Raw genomic sequence first — 17,679 nt, forward strand, 5'->3', positions numbered from 1 at the left:
GTTGCATGAATCTGCTTTTTGAGCGTCTTGGTTAATGCCTGTGAAAGGTTTTGTTATAACCAAGGTCTAAGTTGGTTAAGACCTTGTGCGTTACAGCGCCACACTAAGTGCACTAGTTTGCTAGTTAGCTGTTTACTTCGAGTATGGATCAAATGAACGAATGATAATCGTTATATTGTACATTATGTTCATGATGATAAGAAATAGTAATAGCAAGTGACATGTTTATGAATTTGAAGTACCACGATTAGCAATTCTGGCAAATCTTTAAATTCCTATGGACATCTTTCCTTTTTAATTTAAGTTTAGGCTACTGATTTGATGTGGTCTTAGCCGGATTACATTCATCAGCTTTGTGTGGTTGTGATCGTTTTGTTTATGTGCGTGATCGTAATAGTTTTTGTTTATGTCAGGTCTTATTGTCTTGTTATGTCATGACTCTAATCACTCGCTTGGTGCTTGATGTTTAGAAATCTGCCTATGCAGTGACGTGCAGGATCTGAAGAGGCCTCTTGTTCGCCCCTACCTGGTCCTGCAGATGTCTTCTCTGCCACTGACTCTGCAGCACCGAGCCTGGACATCAGGAACATCTCCTCTGACATCTCCTCTGATGCGCCTGACCACCATTTCCAGAACTGCAACCCCACTCAGTGGCCTCCTGCCTACCCAGCCAGTGTTGGGTAGACCGCTTGGCAAAAAACTTTTTTGGCCGCTTTTGGCCATACTCACCGTTTAGTTGTCTATCTGTCGCTTTTTTTCTTTTTTCTTTTCCCTTTTGTGCTCGTTGCCTTGAGCTGCTGGCTCACTGCTTGGGACTCAGCATGGAGAATATGGAGCAATGTGTTTCCCAGGTGATGCAGAAGGACCTAGGCCGGCGATTACAGGTCGGTCAGGATATTATAGACTACATCTTGGACAGGCAGAGATCTCACGACTTGGAGCAGGATCAGACTCTGCTGGACAGAATGGCGGACAACATTGCCTCGTCATGGGTCAATTCCAGTAATTTTAAGGTAAGTGAGTTATCTACAAGCTGTTTTATAATTGAGGGGCTTTGTTTTGAAGGATTGTGTTTGAATGGCTGCGTTAGGATGTTTCCTAGAAAACCAGAGCCGTTGGGCTTTGTTGTGGTTGATGTCAGTGAGGCCCTAGACAAATACCTAGCTACAGGAAAAGTTCGAAGACATGCAGGCCTTAACAGTATCTCTGGCCGGCATCTGTGGTGCTGTTGTGTCATTCAAACAGAGCGTCTCCTGTGGCTGTCAGGCTTGTAAAGGTGACTCTGTGTTTCTCACGTCCTCTGATGAGGTGATATGGTGGCAATGTAAATCAGCCCTTCCCTGGAGCACTTCCACGCAAAGTGTGAAGAGTCGAGTTTCCTGTCGTCCTACGAGCAGTCCCACACACGAGTGGCGCAGGGCTGGGAAAAGCTCCTGATTCTGGGAATGATAAACACAACTGCTTTCGTCATAGGAAAATAAGGAAGGTTTTAGAGGGGATTGAAGCGCCCTCTGCCCTTAAGTAGTGGTTTTGACATTTGGAAGTCTGTTGTAAAGTTGGCAAATTAAGGAAGTAGTCATTTTGGAAATTGGGACCAGGCTCACCCTCTGTTAGGGGGAGAGCCTCTTCATAAGAGTGAAGTGCATTTACTTTTGTCTTATTGTAGGCCCATCACTGAAAACAAATGAGCTGTGATGGTGGAGAGTAGAAGGAAATAAAGAAAGAAAGAGAAAAAAACTCGAGTGAATAAAACTCGGTCAATGTTGCAGTATCTTGGCCTGTGTGGAGAATCTTGGCTCTCTGTAGCACACGAGGCGCGACCTAAGACGTGTGCCATAGTGAAAGCCTGGAGGCACTGTTATGAGTTACCATGGAAAGTATTCCAAAGGAGGAGGAGGGGGGGAGGAGGTCGGAGGAGGGGGTGGCCTGGAAAATGCATTGGAAAGATGTCCCCCTCTGGCTCATGTCTCTCCCCTTCGTCATGATGTTATCCTTGGCCTCTCGGAGTGTAAAACCAAACCGGTGTCTGTCTGTCCATGCAGTGCGTCAGCTTTTGGTTATCCCCCGTCTGAAAAAGAGCTGTTGGAAGGCTAATTAATTGTTTGCTTGCCAGGCTGAGGCTGGGGCTTTACGCTCCTTACCAGATCCTGGAGGCAGCTGCTCGCCCAACGCTTTATAGGGCTGACGACAGTAGTTTTACAGTTGTCTCTCATTTCCTTCTGAGCTCTGCTTTTCTGGAAGGCCGAGTCGGGCTGGAATATCAGTTATCTGGCAGAAAGAGCAACCAAACAGACCCTTTTTAAATGCAGATGCTATTGAGTCTGTCTGGCCGTTTGGGGTAATGTACTCTACACTCCTGTGTCAGTGAATTGATCTATTCGGGTTGAGAATGAGAATTGGGGGGGGAAATGCAGCCCAAATCCAGCGCTAGCTTATGAGTACGACGTGACTTGTGTCTTTGATAAGTCCTCCTCCATATCAGAGAGAGTGTGAGACAGTAACAACGCATTATCTGTCAGCCTGATCACAGTGAAGTCGGGCAAACGAGGCTAACGTTACACACACACTCACACACACACACACACACACACACACACACACACACACATACATTAGTAAAAAGGCATTGTCTCTGAGTAATGTGTGCTGAATGAGTTGAGGTTTTGCAGCCCCCCTTCTGCCTGGTGTGCTGTAGCTTGAAAGTTGAAAAGCACACACCACACACACACTATTGACTGTCATAGAAACACACACCTCCAAATATCCCCATCCTCCAAGCACATATCTCCAACATGGAGGGACATTATTTTAAGCACATACTTTTGTACACTCACACAATCACGCATGCACAAAGACACACACATCTCTCCACCTCACATTCCTGTAAACAACACGCGCATGCATGCACACGCGCACACACACAGAGACCCACGGTGGTAAGCTGCGCTGACGTCGTCGCCGGGGGCCCGTCATGTGAAAGCGTGACCCGGGGACGACCGGGGATTGCACCGCGGCTGAGCCGAGCCGTGATGAGATTACGGCTCCAGCGATAACGCGGTGCTCCCGCGTCCCACGTCCCGTCGCGTCCCGTCTCGTCTCGTCGCGCCCTCGTGCCCTCGCCCCGCTGGGCCCTGAGCTGCGGCACAGTAGCGAGGCCCTTCTACTCCCCACCACCGCCTCCTTGGGTTAACCCGCCAGCCTGTGCTGTGTTGTCTGGCCAGCAGCATGAAGGGCTCTTCGGTGTCTGTCATGGGTTGGTCAGATAGAGAGATTAACTTGTAATGAGCTAGGAAGTGGACGCTGCTGTTGATGAAGTCTTTCAGCCCTTCATAGAACATACATTTACCTTATGCAGAAATTAGACCACATAACAGATAAACAAAAGCCAGAGCCATTGGTAAATGTCATATCATTTTGCCGATAGCTAATATCAGTCAGTCAACAAGACTGATATTGGCCAATACTGTTGGCCCGTGTATTAGTGCATTCCTAGGTAAAACACCTGTGCATACCTGTTCATACTTGTAACAAAATTCACCTTTTCAGTAATAAGGGCAGTAATAACAGTGTAGTTTTTTTATTTGTTACTTTTCTGAGCCTAGGGCTCCTTTAAAAAAGATCTGTCAAGTCTCAATGGGACTCACCTGGTAAAATAAAGGATAAACAAATAAGATAAATAAAATAAATAATGGGATTTTCCTGCCAACTAATACTCGCCCCAACCTCTGGATAATGAGTATCCTCCTACACGACTCTGCATACGCGCTGTGCCTGTGATTGCAAAGTGCATCATTCTCTTAGTCATGATGAGTGCTCATGCAATATTCAGCAAATTCACTGTAGCTCAGCTTTGTTACTGTGTGGGTGTGTGTGTGTGTGTGCGTGTATGTGAGTGACGACTCTGGTCACACATGGCCTTGGTCAAGTGATTGCGGAGCTCTGGCCCTCGTCCGGCTCTCTCCACACCCCGCAAGGAGGGGCACAAGTGGCCACGGCAACGGAGCCTTGGAGGAGGAAGTGGCGGGGGAGACGGCAACCTTCACATGTTACACCAAGGACTCCGAGTGAGACCTCCGAGCGGCGAGGTCGTAAATTTGCTGCGTGGCCGATCGTCATCGCGGCGTCGGTGCAGATGCTGAGATGTTCTCACAGCGGTGGGGGCATCTGTGAGGTTTTACCCAAGACGACGGCGATGAAGTCGTAAATGTGTTGTGCGACCGCCACGGTCCCTGTGCTCACGTTGAGGTACTCTTGTGTGTGTGTGTGCGTGTGTGCGTGTGTGTGTATGCTTTCCTCGTCTGCCCTTGCACTGACTCTTCTGTGAGGCGACGCCACACTGCCTCCCATCCAGAGCTTTTAAAACATTTATGCCCGCCGAGCCCAACCCAGCGATCCCAGCCCCCTCCTGACAACACAGAAATCAAATCAAGCAGGAAAAGCGACCCGATGCACGGTCGACTCTACCCAACGCACAAACCCGACCCACACTTCAGCCTGACCTGCTTTGTGGGACCGTAATATAGCGCTACGCTCAGCAGTTCACTACTCAACGATGACAACAACATCAACAACAGCAGCGACATATCACGGAAGAGTTCAAGTGCTTCAGTGAGGCAATGTACAACATGGGCGATGTTAAGTAGGCATAGAGTTAGGGGTGTGTGTGTGTGTGTGTCTAATACCCTCTGACTTTTCCTGTTCCCATTATTGCTCATCTAGCCTGTATCTTGCAGCGCATTCTCAACCTGTGTGTGTGTGTGTGTGTGTGTGTGTGTGTGTGTGTGTGTGTGTGTGTGTGTGTGTGTGTGTGTGTGTGTGTGTGTGTGTGTGTGTGTGTGTGTGTGTGTGTGTGTGTGTGTGTGTGTGTGTGTGTGTGTGTGTGTGTGTGTGTAAACCCGGAGCTGAACATTCTGCTCTGGGCATTCTGCTGCCGCGACTGGAACACCCTCTCACACTGTGCTGACCGCAGAAATATAATCGCAAATGACAGAAACTCAATCTTATTGTCTTATTTGGAAAAAAGAAAGAAAAACAATATTTGAACATTTCGATATTGGGTGAAGGGTAGGTGAGAGCGAGCATCACAAGGCACATAAAAAAAAAAAAGAAAGTGTGAACTGTTCGTGCCCGACTTTATCAAACACTCTGATGACTTGATGTTCGTCTGTTTAAAGTCTCCCCTGTATCTGCGTCCCAATGAGTCATTGTGAATGCCTTAACATCGGGCCTGATAGTCACTGCAGTCTGATGAACAAACACATCCATTGTGCAACAGCGTGTACTGTACATCATCCCATAGCGTCTATGGTGTTCATTCATTCACTGTGCTATTTCTATGGTATTCTACTGGCGTTACTATGGTGTTGCGTCCTCCCTCTAGCAGGTGCCCGGCTGGCTGCTCTGGCCTTCATAGACAGCTGTGAGACAGTGCGTATGCGTTATCCTGATCATTGCCATGTTGGGCAAGCAAATCTGAACATGGTTCTCACAGTCTATGGGGTTTAAATGGTGTGTACTGTACTACCAATACAGTAGGAGATGTGATCATTTCAAGGCTATAGGTAGAGGATGTCCCACTGCAGCGAATCGACAACAACCAAGCCTGTTTACCAAGCCTGTGAAAGACCCCCCCCCCCCCCAAAACATCACCAACAGCAGGCTTTGAGAGCATTTCACTGGGCTTCTCAAGCGGTCACCTTCCCGCATATGATATTTGATATTGTGCGTTATTATTTTGGTGGCCTGTGGTATTAGTTTGGCACTGTGTGACCCTTGGAGTCCTCGCACTGCCCCCTTGCCCTGTACTCAGATGCCCAGGTGGCGTGTCTGGTGGGGGCATAGCCAGCTGCTCGTACCTGGGGGAGGTCCTGCCTCGAGAGATCAGCCATGCCGGTCAGAAGGCCACCCTGGGACCATGAATAATTCATGTGTCCTTCACTGAAGGCCTCCAGGGAACAGAAATGGCTTGACAAGGTTATGCTGGATTAGACCTGAAGATGCAAAAGATGTAACCTTTATGAACTTGGAAGATGAATTATGAATATAGCCTAGCGATAGGCAGATTTGAGTTATTGTAACTATTTCCTTGGAGTTGTGTTTTTCTTTTCTTTTCTGTGGTGCGCTGTACTATATGACGGCAGCAGACATTCACACCGATGTGACTAGAATGTGGCTAATAATTCTAAATTCAAGAGATTGTCATTGTCCATCAAGTAGAACATTAGGATCTCAATTTATGTCAAAGATTCTAGAAAGGTCTAGAATCTTTGCTTTACATTGTTGATAAATGCATTCTTTTAATAGAATGTGCAAAACTTCAACGAGCCTGCTGAAGGGTGAAGAGGAGCTGCAGGTCACTTTGTGTTGTGGTTGAGGCGTTGAGCAATGCTATGGGGTGATGGAGCAACATTATGATGAATCATGGTGTGTGCTGATTCAGAGAGCAGAGCTGGGGGCTGCTTTCAGTGGGAGGTTTCTCAATATAGTCCAGAAACTTCGAAAGTGCTATGCAATGCACACACACACACTCACGCTCACTCACTCTCACTCTCACTCTCTCTCAGTAAGTTCCTGTTCCTAAGTGGTTTGTCTGTGAATACGCAGCTCAACTGGTCTGAGGACATAGCATTAACATCAACACATCACTCTGCCGTCAACACAGTCTCTCTGTGTGTGTGTGTGGTGTATGTGTGTGTGTGTGTGTGTGTGTGTGACCCAGAGGAAGTCTGTGTCTGGGGCTGGGAACCTCTTCTCCTCCTCTCCGTGCTCCAGATTTCAATTGTCCAGATTCCTTAGACCCGGAGAAGGAAGATGGCTTTCCGACTGGCCGACCGGCCGGCTGCTTGTCCAGCCTACCAGCTCCGCCTGCTCGTATGCTCTGGCCTCATTCCTCTTTGTTTTCCTCGCTCCTCTCCTACACACACACACACACACACACACACACACACACACACACACACACACACACACACACACACACACACACACACACACACACACACACACACACACACACACACACACACACACACACACACACACACACACACACAGACTGTGTTGATGCCGCGATCCTGTCCCTCAGGCTATGTGTGGGACACCCAAATGGAAGCAAGTGGCAGCCAGCTCCTGTGAGAGACCCGTGTGATCTAGTGGGCGTTGGGTCAGTAGGTCAAATCTGCTGGACCGGCTTAGTGCGCCGCACGCCCTCCAGGTACACGGTGCCCCAATAGCCATGATGGCGTGCAGCGACCAGGAGATAAAAGCCCACAAGCCCACGGTCAGAAGAAAGAGCTTATCTGGAGCAGCCATCAGATGTTAAAAGCCTCGTCGTTCGCAACTCTTAGACTTACCACTGCTTGGTGTGTGTGTGCGTGCATGAAGGGAACCAGTGCTTGGCTAATGTGAAGCTGGTTAGCAGGGGGCCTATCAGAATGGGCTGGGCTGGGCTGGGCTGGGCTGGCCTATCAGAACGCAGGCCTGGGCTTTAAGACCCTGCTGGAGCTGTGCCACCTGTAGACTGAGACCTAATGCGTTTAATGAGGACAGGATCCGGTTCTGATACGGAGCTAAATGAAAAGCTTCTGATGAAAACAAGCGCATGTGTTGGAAGGAGATTCGTTTTCATTTTGAAATGCTGTAAAATGCTAAACTGAATACACACGAGTGCTTAGTCCTGTTTCAGATCCTGCTGCTCACAGATCCCAAGGCGGTCATCATGTCGCCAGCCCCCACCGCCATCACACACACACACACACACACAGCAGCAGCACTGTATGTGACAGTCATAAACTGTGGTGAAGGGTAGCAGAGATGAAATGGTTATGGCGTAAATCAATGCACAGACAGCGCACTTCTGCCCCTGTTATCCGCCTGCTCTCCCCTGTTCTCCCCACCCTCTGCACTGTGTGTGTGTGTGTGTGTGTGTGTGTGTGTGTGAATTCTAATGTGTGTGTATGTGTGTGCGTTTGTTTGCGCACGCAGAGAACATGTACGTGTGAGTGCATGTATGTGTGTCTGCCGTGAGTGTGAATTTTGATGCGTGTGTGCGTGCAGAGAACATGTGAGTGTGTGTGTTGTGTGTGTTCATGTTGTGTGTGTGTGTCTGTGCGTCTGTGCATGTGTGTGTGTGTGTGTATGTGTGTGTGTGTCTGCGTCTGTGCATGTGTGTGCATGTGTGTGTGTGTGTGTGCTCCAGCACGGCTAGGCCATAGTGCTGCAGAGGGAGGCTTGTGTAGCCTGTAAGGGGAGACCCTGTTCTATTATGAATGCAGTCTGGATTGAGTGCCAACGGAGAAGCAGCAGGAGGAGAAGAGCAGCTTCACTTAATCCCTTATCACAGCACTGTGGCTGGAAAGCACAGCACAGCACAGCACAGCACAGCACAGCTCCCTACCACAGCACAGTGCAGCACAGCACAGCTCCCTACCAAAGCACAGTACAGCACAGGTCCCTACCACAGCACAGCACAGCACAGCACCACACAGCACAGCTTTCTACCACAGCACAGCAAATCACAGCAACACAAACCACAGAACAGCACAGCACAGTACAGAAGCACAGCACAACAAATCACAGCACAGCCCAACACAGAGGCACAGCACAGCACAGAAGCACAGCACAGAAGAGCACATCATCCTACCACAGCACAGCACAGCACAGCTCTCTATCAACACACAGCTCCCCAGCACAGCACAGCTCTCTATCACAACACAGCTCCCTACCACAGCACAGCACAGCTCCCTAGCACAGCACTCTATCACAACACAGCTCCCTAGCACAGCACAGCACAGCTCCCTACCATAGCACAGCACTCTATCACAACACAGCTCCCTAGCACAGCACAACAAATCACAGCACAGCCCAACACAGAGGCACAGCACAGCACAGAAGAGCACATCATCCTACCACAGCACAGCACAGTACAGCACAGCTCTCTATCACAGCACAGCTCCCTAGCACAGCACAACACAGCACAGGAGGGCACAGCATGGGCTGCTGGAAGCTCACTGCAGGGTAGACCATCACAGACTGCAGTCTAGGATCAGCCAGCAGGAACAGCTCATTATTGTGCGAGGGGGGTCGGCAGAGGATGGGGTATGTGTCCAACAGAAGGATCAAATATGAGGCCATCCCAGAACTGAGTGGAACCTTCTGGAAATCTATAATCATGTCAGCATTTGTCCTAGATCGAGTATTTAATAAGAGGTTTATGTTCATGTTCATGGTATTTGACACTTGTCCAAGGAGACTTGCCATATATTAATACTACATTATTAGTTTCAGAAAGAAAAAGAAAGTTGAAAGTCTACATTGAGCATAGTAATTTATTCATAGGAAGTTATTGTCAATAACAACAATATCAATATCAAATATCAACCATGAAAAATAATTAACATGTAAACCATACGTTTGTAAGAGAATGCAAGGTTAACAGAGGAGTCTGTTAAGTCTCAAAACTATCTCAAGAACGTAGAATTTGGGGTAACTCATTCCACCGACGAGGAACCACTGAGGAAAACTGAGGGTCTTGACTGTGACGTCTTTGTGTTGATAGATGGTTGACACAGCAGATGCTCATCAGAAGACCATCAGCACAAAGATCGGATACACACTCACACACAGTGTGTGTGTGTGTGTGTGTGTGTGTGTGTGTAGGGGTAGTTAGGAGCACTTAGATGAGGAGACTAGCGGCACATTTATTTCTTGCTTCCTATTGCAACCACCACCCCTTTCTCTCTCCTTTCTCTTTCCTCTCTTCGTTCTCCCTCTCTCTCCTCCTCCCTTGCTTCTGTAAGCTCCTCGTGTTACGCGCTTGTCCTCTTGTGGATGTGAGCGGTCGCGCTCTAGTGGAGCTCCATGAGATGAGGGCGTCTGCGCTGTTTGCAGAGGCACACCCCGACACTGACAGGAGCACGCCCGCCATCCGAGATCATGAAAGACTGATCAAAGGCCTTTTAAGGACTCAAACACACACACACACACACACACACACACACACAGCACACTGCACTGCACACTTTGTGTTGAAAGAAGCACTCTGCAGTGTGCACCCAACCTATGTGCTGGTGATGACAGATTGGAGATTTATGGACGAGTTCTCCTGGAGCTCAGTAGAGTAACGTGAAGGGTGGAGGGGATAACACAGGTGAGACTCACCTGTTATCGTGCGTTCCAGCTGTACAAAGGGCTCTTCTTACTAGTAAGATGATTGGTTACACAAAATTACGTGACAACAGACCCCCTCCCCTTAAAGGGATAGTTCGGATTTTAAGACACGAAGTTGTATGGGTTCCCTGTCAGCAACGTAGTGCATCAGCACTGACTTACCCCCGACAGCGTCCTGTGAGCCGAGATCCAGCCGGTTTTTGATCGTTTTTGATGCCGGACTATTTTCTTCAGCAAGTTTCTGGGGTCACGAAAGTAAAGTGTTTTTCTTCTCAAAACCATATGCGTTCAACAGAGTGATATATTTGCACCACAAAAACGTTGTCCAGCTGTCAGTAGCGCGCAGTGATAGGAATCGCGAAAAATAAGTAAGTGATAACGAGGTTTGAATTTTTCCTGGACAACGTTTTTGTGGTGCAAATATATCACTCTGTTGAACGCATATGGTTTTGAGAAGAAAAACACTTTACTTTCGTGACCCCAGAAACTTGCCGGACTACTTTCTTCAGCATCAAAAACGATCTAAAACCGGCTGGATCTCGGCTCACAGGACGCTGTCGGGGGTAAGTCAGTGCTGATGCACTACGTTGCTGACAGGGAACCCATACAACTTCGTGTCTTAAAATCCGAACTATCCCTTTAAATGGTCTAACGAGGAGTGGTCTTCTACAAATCAGAGGACCCCCAGTTTGTGAGATTGGATGACTTCAAAGTTGCGTCATTTCACAAGTTACAAGTTGTCACAAGCCACCAACACGTACAGCATTAGATATCAAATTGAACGTTTGATGTTGATTGGTTCAGGACCACATCAATCTGTTTTTTTTTTTTTAAAGATTATTTTTTTTGGGCTTTTTAATGTGACAGGAAACGAGCAGGAGAGAGAGTAGGGGTGGGATCCGGAAAGGACCACGGGGCGGGAATCGAACCCGGCCCCGGCCAGTCGCGCCGTGTGTGTGTGTGTGTGTGTGTGTGTTAGGGATCGACCGATATGGTTTTTTCAGGGCCGATACCGATACCGATAATTATGAAATTGGGAAGCCGATAACCGATATGTGCAACCGATAAATGTAAAAATTATGCCATTTTTAGGAAAGGAATATTTGAGTTGAATGCAAAACCCTCTAAATCCATTTTCAGAAATAGCGAAAATCAGTTGTTTTTATAATAACTTCCAGCAGCCTGATGCCTATCAAACTGCAATTTTTAATGTCTTCTATCAATTAAAAACAAATCAAAAGTTGGACTGGTAATAAAGTTTACCAAAATTAGATAGGCCAGCATATTTATGTATTGCATATGGACTTTTGGATGGGAATTACATCTGAATTCTTTCTATGTTCAATTGGTTATAGACTATACACATTACTTGCATATAGGGATGTAACGATTACCGGTGTGACGGTAAACCATGATAAAAATGTTGATGATAACAATTACCGCGTTCATTTCGAATATCATTATTATCACGGTTGATACTACGGTGTGGTAACCGCGTGTTTAATTCCTCCCAGCTTCATCCGAGCCTGCTTTTGACACAAGCTGGAAGGCTACTATGAAACAAAACTTTACCTTACTAATTCTGTTTTCTAATTGATGGATTTAACCATGATTCGGATAAGGCTACACCTGCTTTTAAAGGGCGCAACATTTTCACCCCAAAACGTGCGCTGTATCATGTAGCCACTCTGCGTCTTTTTATGTAGGCCTACACGTTCACATTAAATCTAGGCTATTCCACTAACGTTATCAGGAGAATGCCGTAAAGTTTTATGTTGAGCGCTGGGTGTCACTCATTGGGTATAACAGATATACCAAACTCCAAAAAAATAAGTTAAGCTATAAGCAGCCAACATTTCCAACCAAGGAAAAAGTGAGCACAATGCCACGGTAACCTACCTACAGTAGGCTATGGAATTTAGTTCATTTAGGCTAACTGTAGTGTTTAATTCAATTTCCGAAAAAAGCTACACAGCCTATTGGCAATATTTTCCATCAAGGTAACTATCCCGTTAGCTCATGCGTCACGTCTATCATTAGGCTAATGTACAGTAGCCTAGTGCTCACCAAAATCATAGAAGTTAACATTGCAAGACACTTATCTTTTCTATGATCCCAGCAATATTTTCTTTGACTTGTTAATTTTTTGAACATTCATTTTATTCAATGAAAACGGATATCCTTGAACTATGCGTGACTACCTCCTAAAACCGAATGAAGGTTAATATAATTAGGCTACTTCACGTATCTCTTAAAGTGACAGGCTCTCAATTAGACCTACACAACACCCCTGTAATGTCATTAAAGACAAGTGTAATAGTTTAAAAATCAATATGAAGTATTCAAATTACTGAATATTTTTAGCTATAAGTAATTATGCAGATCCTAACATATTCTAAACTATTAGCAAAATATATAAAGTTTATGAATTCAAAATATGCAATAGAAACAAGACAAGCCATTTTCTGTGTGTGTGGAGGGTTGAGCAGAGACTAGGATTGCCACTGCTGTGAATGATCGGTATCCTGCTGAAGGCAATAAGGGTTTGCCTATATTTTTAATGTAATAATGAAACACTTTTTTAAACTAAAATATTTCAGCTTGTCTACACCCATCAGCGCTTTCTTAACATATTGTACACACAATTTTTAAAATACCGCAATAATACCGAAAACCGTGATAATTTTGGTCACTATAACCGTGGGGTTAAATTTTCATACCGTTACATCCCTACTTGCATAAGTCCTTAGCGTAAATATTACAACTTGTAGAATGCAGAGGTGGCTAGGCTACTGGTTATTAGTTTGCATTTATTTTCATTGGCCTCCTGGACTGCGTATGTGTGTGTAGGCTACCGTGTGTGAGCGTGCATGAAGAGGGGGGAGAGGGAGAAAAAGAGAACTTAGTTGGGATGACACTGGCGTGTTTAAGTTCAAATAGCACTTCAAATAGGCTAATAAAGTTATGTGTATATTATGTACAAAAGCAATGTGCTTTTAGGACCTGAGTCCGAGTCACGTTATGACTTTCTGACAAGTTATCACCTTCGGGGATTTATCATGAAAGGCTTTACCACTGCCACATTTATTTCGCTAGTGAGTTTTAAATTCTCAATAAAGCCTGTTGTGTTGGCATACGCTTAACGGATCATTAGCCTGCACAACACTAACGTTACGTTTTATTTCGGCTTCCCTCGACTCTCTCTATGGCTGCTATAACTCTTCGTATAGCCTACTACACATTAACAAGCGTAACGTCGCCAAATGGGGTTTTAGAAGCCTACGTTAGCCTCCGTTACGTTTAGCAAATGGTGAGACTGTTTGCTTTATGCACAGCATTACAGTTTGATTGGGACTGATAAGATGCTATTTCTGTTGCTGCCTTTTGCAACTTTCGTGTAGAAGTTTGTTACTTCTTGCAGACTGCAGTGCCAGCGACATAGGCTGCTTGCTTTCTACGAATGAGTTCGTTCCCGTTGTTCAGTTTCTCCGCCTCAAAACAGACTTTCACATAGTTTAGCCTCCGGTGTTGATTGGCTGATACGTTGTGCTTAGCAAATCAGATGGTGTGGTGGGCGGGACATTGCTGTAGAGCTCAGAGTGATGAGTGCAGGCAGTGGAGGCCGCGTTAGGGACAGAACGGCTGCAAAAATATATGTTATCGGTGAAAAATGTGGCCGATACCGATAACTATAAAAATGCAGAATATCGGCCAAAAATATCGGCCTGGCCGATTATCGGTCGACCCCTAGTGTGTGTGTGTGTGTGGGGGGTTGGGTTCACTACCAGTCTAACTGGGCTGTGGCGTCATGGACCTGGGCACCACGCGATCCTGTTTATTGTTCTGTATGTTATTTAAATGGTCCTGCAATTTATCTGCACCTGATCAGACTGTGCGACGTGGTACCGGAGTGATTTGGAATTGTTATATTGAAGTGTGTGAAGTTCTAGGCTAGGACTGGGCTGCTGCTTCATCCCGCTGGCTAGCGGAGCGCTGTGTGTGTGTGTGTGTGTGTGTGTGCGTGCGTGCAGGTGGGATGGGTGAAGGTTACGGCACCCCTCTCGTCCGTCTCCGTGGCGGCTGGCGGGCGGGCGAACGAGCGAGCGAGTAGGCGGGCGGCAGCGGTCCCTGCAGAGCCCCAAACAGCCGAGCTGTCGTCAGCCAATGGGCTCGCTGCAGCGGCGGTTGGCCTGGAAACCCCGGCACTCTTCCCGCCTGCGAGAGCGATCAGCCCACTGCAGTAATGAGGACAGGAGTCCCACAGCTGCCCGGGACGGTGCTTATTTTACACACACACACACACACGCATACAAACGCATGCTCACATACACACATGCAGGAATCCCACAGCTGCCCAGCACAACGTTTATTTTATACACACACACACACACACACACACACACACACACACACACACACACACACACACACAGAGAGACGGAACACAACAGCACTTTTTATTACCAGACACCCAGCCAGAGCTCTGGCCCAGATCCATGATGCCACGACCCAGTTAGACTGGTAGTGAACCCCACTATACGAACACACACACACACACACAGATAGACTGCCATTGAACCACTGTATACACACACACACACACACACACACTTACTGATTATCTCTCTCCTTACCCCTCAGGGACCCTCCTGCTGCTTTGGTCTGGTCTCCTCCTCTCTGCTAACTTGGATAACTTTTTTTGTCCCCCCCCCCCGTCATAATACAGTAACGTGTGTCCTCTGTTCAAACACAACACACACACGCTCACACACAGACACAGACACATTTACCAGGTTTGCATGTCTGCAACCTATCTACCCCTGCTGTGAGCTGTAATCTGTGCTAACTATGTCTTATCTACCACTTAACCAGTGACAGATGCTAGTGTGCCTTTCAAACATTTCCCTTATGCTGTGATTTAAAACTCTTAATTGTAAAAATTCATTACATTTCCACCAAGCGAATACATAACCGCCTCCTGGATCAAGACGGTGTTTCTGATCACTCCCAAAATGTAATCATTCCATTCCTTCCCTGAAAATTTCATTAAAATTCATCGGTAACTTTTTGAGTTATCTTGCGAACAGACAAACAATCAAACCCCGATGAAAACATAGCCTCCTTTCCTTGGCAGAGGTAACAAGAGAACATCAGCTAGGATATGTTAACAATGCACTCTAACAAAAGCATGGATAATTTCACAAGTAACATTAACATTTGGTAAACAGCGACCAGGAGGCGTGTCCCAAACATAGCCTGAAGCTAAGTTTAAATATCTTAAAAGCAGTTTGCTAATTAAAGGCAGTCTGAGGCTCTAAGGGATAATTTAGTGGTCACACACAGGCATTAAATAATCCTAATTAAAATAATCCTGAGAGAAACTATGAGAATGAAGTTTCTGATATTAGCGTAGCGAGTAAAAGCAAAGGGGGTATCCCCCCCCCCCCCCCCCCCCCCACACACACACCCTTCTCAAACACGTTCATTGTTCATCAATCAATTGGCTTGTTTTCACACTAAAGCTGGGGGAGAAAAGTCTTCCGACTGTGACAGTAGTAGATTTATATTGGGTTGGAGCTCTGGTTATCTCTTACTCCATCTCTCTCTCTCTCTCTCTCTCTGTCTGTCCCTCTGTCCCCCTCTTCCCGCTGTGACTACTAGTAGATTCATGGCCTGAGCTGGAGGGTATGTGGAGAGCAGCACTTCTGGTCTGCAGAGAGGGGAAGAGGGGAAATGGAGGAGAGAAGGAGAGAGAGGAACAGGAGGATAGAGGGAGAAGTGGGGAGAGGCAGAGGGGAAATGGAGGAGAGAGGGGAAGAGGGGAGGAAGAGGAAGAGGAGAGAGGCTGCTGCTGCCACCACTGGAGAGACGGCAGATCTGTTGGTGTTCTCTTTCTTTCTATTCTCCCTTCTCCCACTCTATCTATCAACCCCCCCTCCTCTCTCTGTTTCACCTGCTTTTTTGCACTCTTGGTCCCTTTAACTCTCCCGCTACCTGTCTGTGTGCCACAGTAAGCGTTGCCAGATAGCGCCACTGAAGCACAGGGCTCAGTGAAGCGACGCGTTCATCTGTAGAGCTGAATTACTGGAACATGTCCATCCGTCCCCCTCTGCCTCCTCTGCCACTCCTCAATCCTGCCGTCATGTCCCTGTGCTTAACCAGCCGTCTAAAAAGATGGGTTGGTGTCTAGCGCAGTGTCTAGTTTGTCATTAAACATGAACCGTGTGTGTGTGTGTGTGTGTGTGTGTGTGTGTTCGTGTTCGAGAGCACACATGTGATTTGTGCATGTGGGCGGTTGGTAAAGCATGTGCTAGGCAGGCAGGGCCGACATTATGTGGTGGGAAGAGAACGTGAGGGAGGGAGAGGGAGAGGGAGGGGTTGGCATTGCAGTGCTGTTCCCTGCTCCCTCTCGACCGGATAGGATCACATACATATGTACATGGCTGACGTACTGTAGGCTTGCAGTGGCTCTTTCATGCACTTAAGGAAACTGTAAACAAAAATGTAGCCACATGCAATGGGCGTTTTTGCATGTGATTTGCTTGTCAGCGTTTGTCCAAATGTAGCAAATACGATCTGATGAGATGGGCTAGTGTGTAAAAAAAGCATGTTGAGCTGTGAATTGATGTAAAGTAGACGTGGCTTTCCATAGTGTCAGATTCCTGTACACCACATACCTGCAGTGGATGGTGCATGTTGTTACTCAGCTCATTGACTCTGTGCGCCCTCTGCAGGGCAGTCTTTGTAACATGACATGAGCAGCAACCAACATGTCAAAATGCAACTGGCCACTAGAGGGCGTTTAACAAGTGCCAAACCGGTATTATTTTACAAAGGAAGTGAAGGGGGTTCCAAAAATTGCACCATAGCCTGAACTAGAAGCTCAGGTGATGCTAGATGTGTTGGTAATGGTGTTAGCAGGGATATTCTCACTACACGTTCATTGAATAGCCCAAGCCACCCCAAGACAAGGAAGGTTGCGTGTGTGAGGGGGGGCAAGGTACTTGTAACTTTTCAGTACACTTCTAACTAATGGTGGGTAGTTATCAACATGTGGAGTTTATGCTTGTAAAAGGTTAAACAATAAGTATTATTCGGATTTCCATACTTTTAGTCCACCCATTTAGTACTGTTTTAGAGTAAAAAAGAAGAAAAAGGCAGCTTTTCCATATTACCCATGATCCTTTGCAACCTTCAGTTTTCAAAGGCTACTTGGCTGCAGTTGTCCTATTCCTGAGTTGTGGAATTGTGCTTTATCTTTAAACATATTAAATGAGGAAACAGAATAGCATATGTATTGTATTCATGTATACAAATTATTAATAATTTGTATTCACATTATTTATATTCACATTTTTTTTTTAAAGGTTGCATTGCTGGGAATGGACCTGTTGTCAGCCTTAGTAACCAGGTTGCAGGATCGCTTCCGTTCCCAAATAGGAACAGGTAAGTTGACTAGATGACACCTCATACTGCTTTCCCTAAAGTTTAACTTCAATTTCCCTATCAAGC

At 46.5% G+C, this 17,679-nt stretch overlaps 1 protein-coding gene and 1 non-coding gene across 2 annotated transcripts in view; one reads left to right on the top strand and one right to left on the bottom strand.

The window, feature by feature from the left end:
• Window positions 1-475: 475 nt before the first annotated feature.
• The window catches only part of LOC134071683 (CLIP-associating protein 1-B-like), an 82,016-nt gene continuing 64,812 nt past the window's right edge, over window positions 476-17,679 (top strand). The window contains exons 1-2 of the mRNA XM_062528499.1: window positions 476-1,013; window positions 17,535-17,613. Of these exons, the coding sequence (XP_062384483.1) occupies window positions 822-1,013; window positions 17,535-17,613 (271 nt within the window). The 5' untranslated portion in view covers window positions 476-821. The remainder of the gene's footprint in view (window positions 1,014-17,534; window positions 17,614-17,679) is intronic.
• On the bottom strand, window positions 17,015-17,145 carry LOC134071802 (U4atac minor spliceosomal RNA). The gene has a single exon (XR_009937124.1). It is a non-coding gene; the product is annotated as a U4atac minor spliceosomal RNA (small nuclear RNA).

Source organism: Sardina pilchardus, chromosome 23, assembly GCF_963854185.1.
Source record: "Sardina pilchardus chromosome 23, fSarPil1.1, whole genome shotgun sequence".
Lineage (NCBI taxonomy): Eukaryota > Metazoa > Chordata > Actinopteri > Clupeiformes > Clupeidae > Sardina > Sardina pilchardus.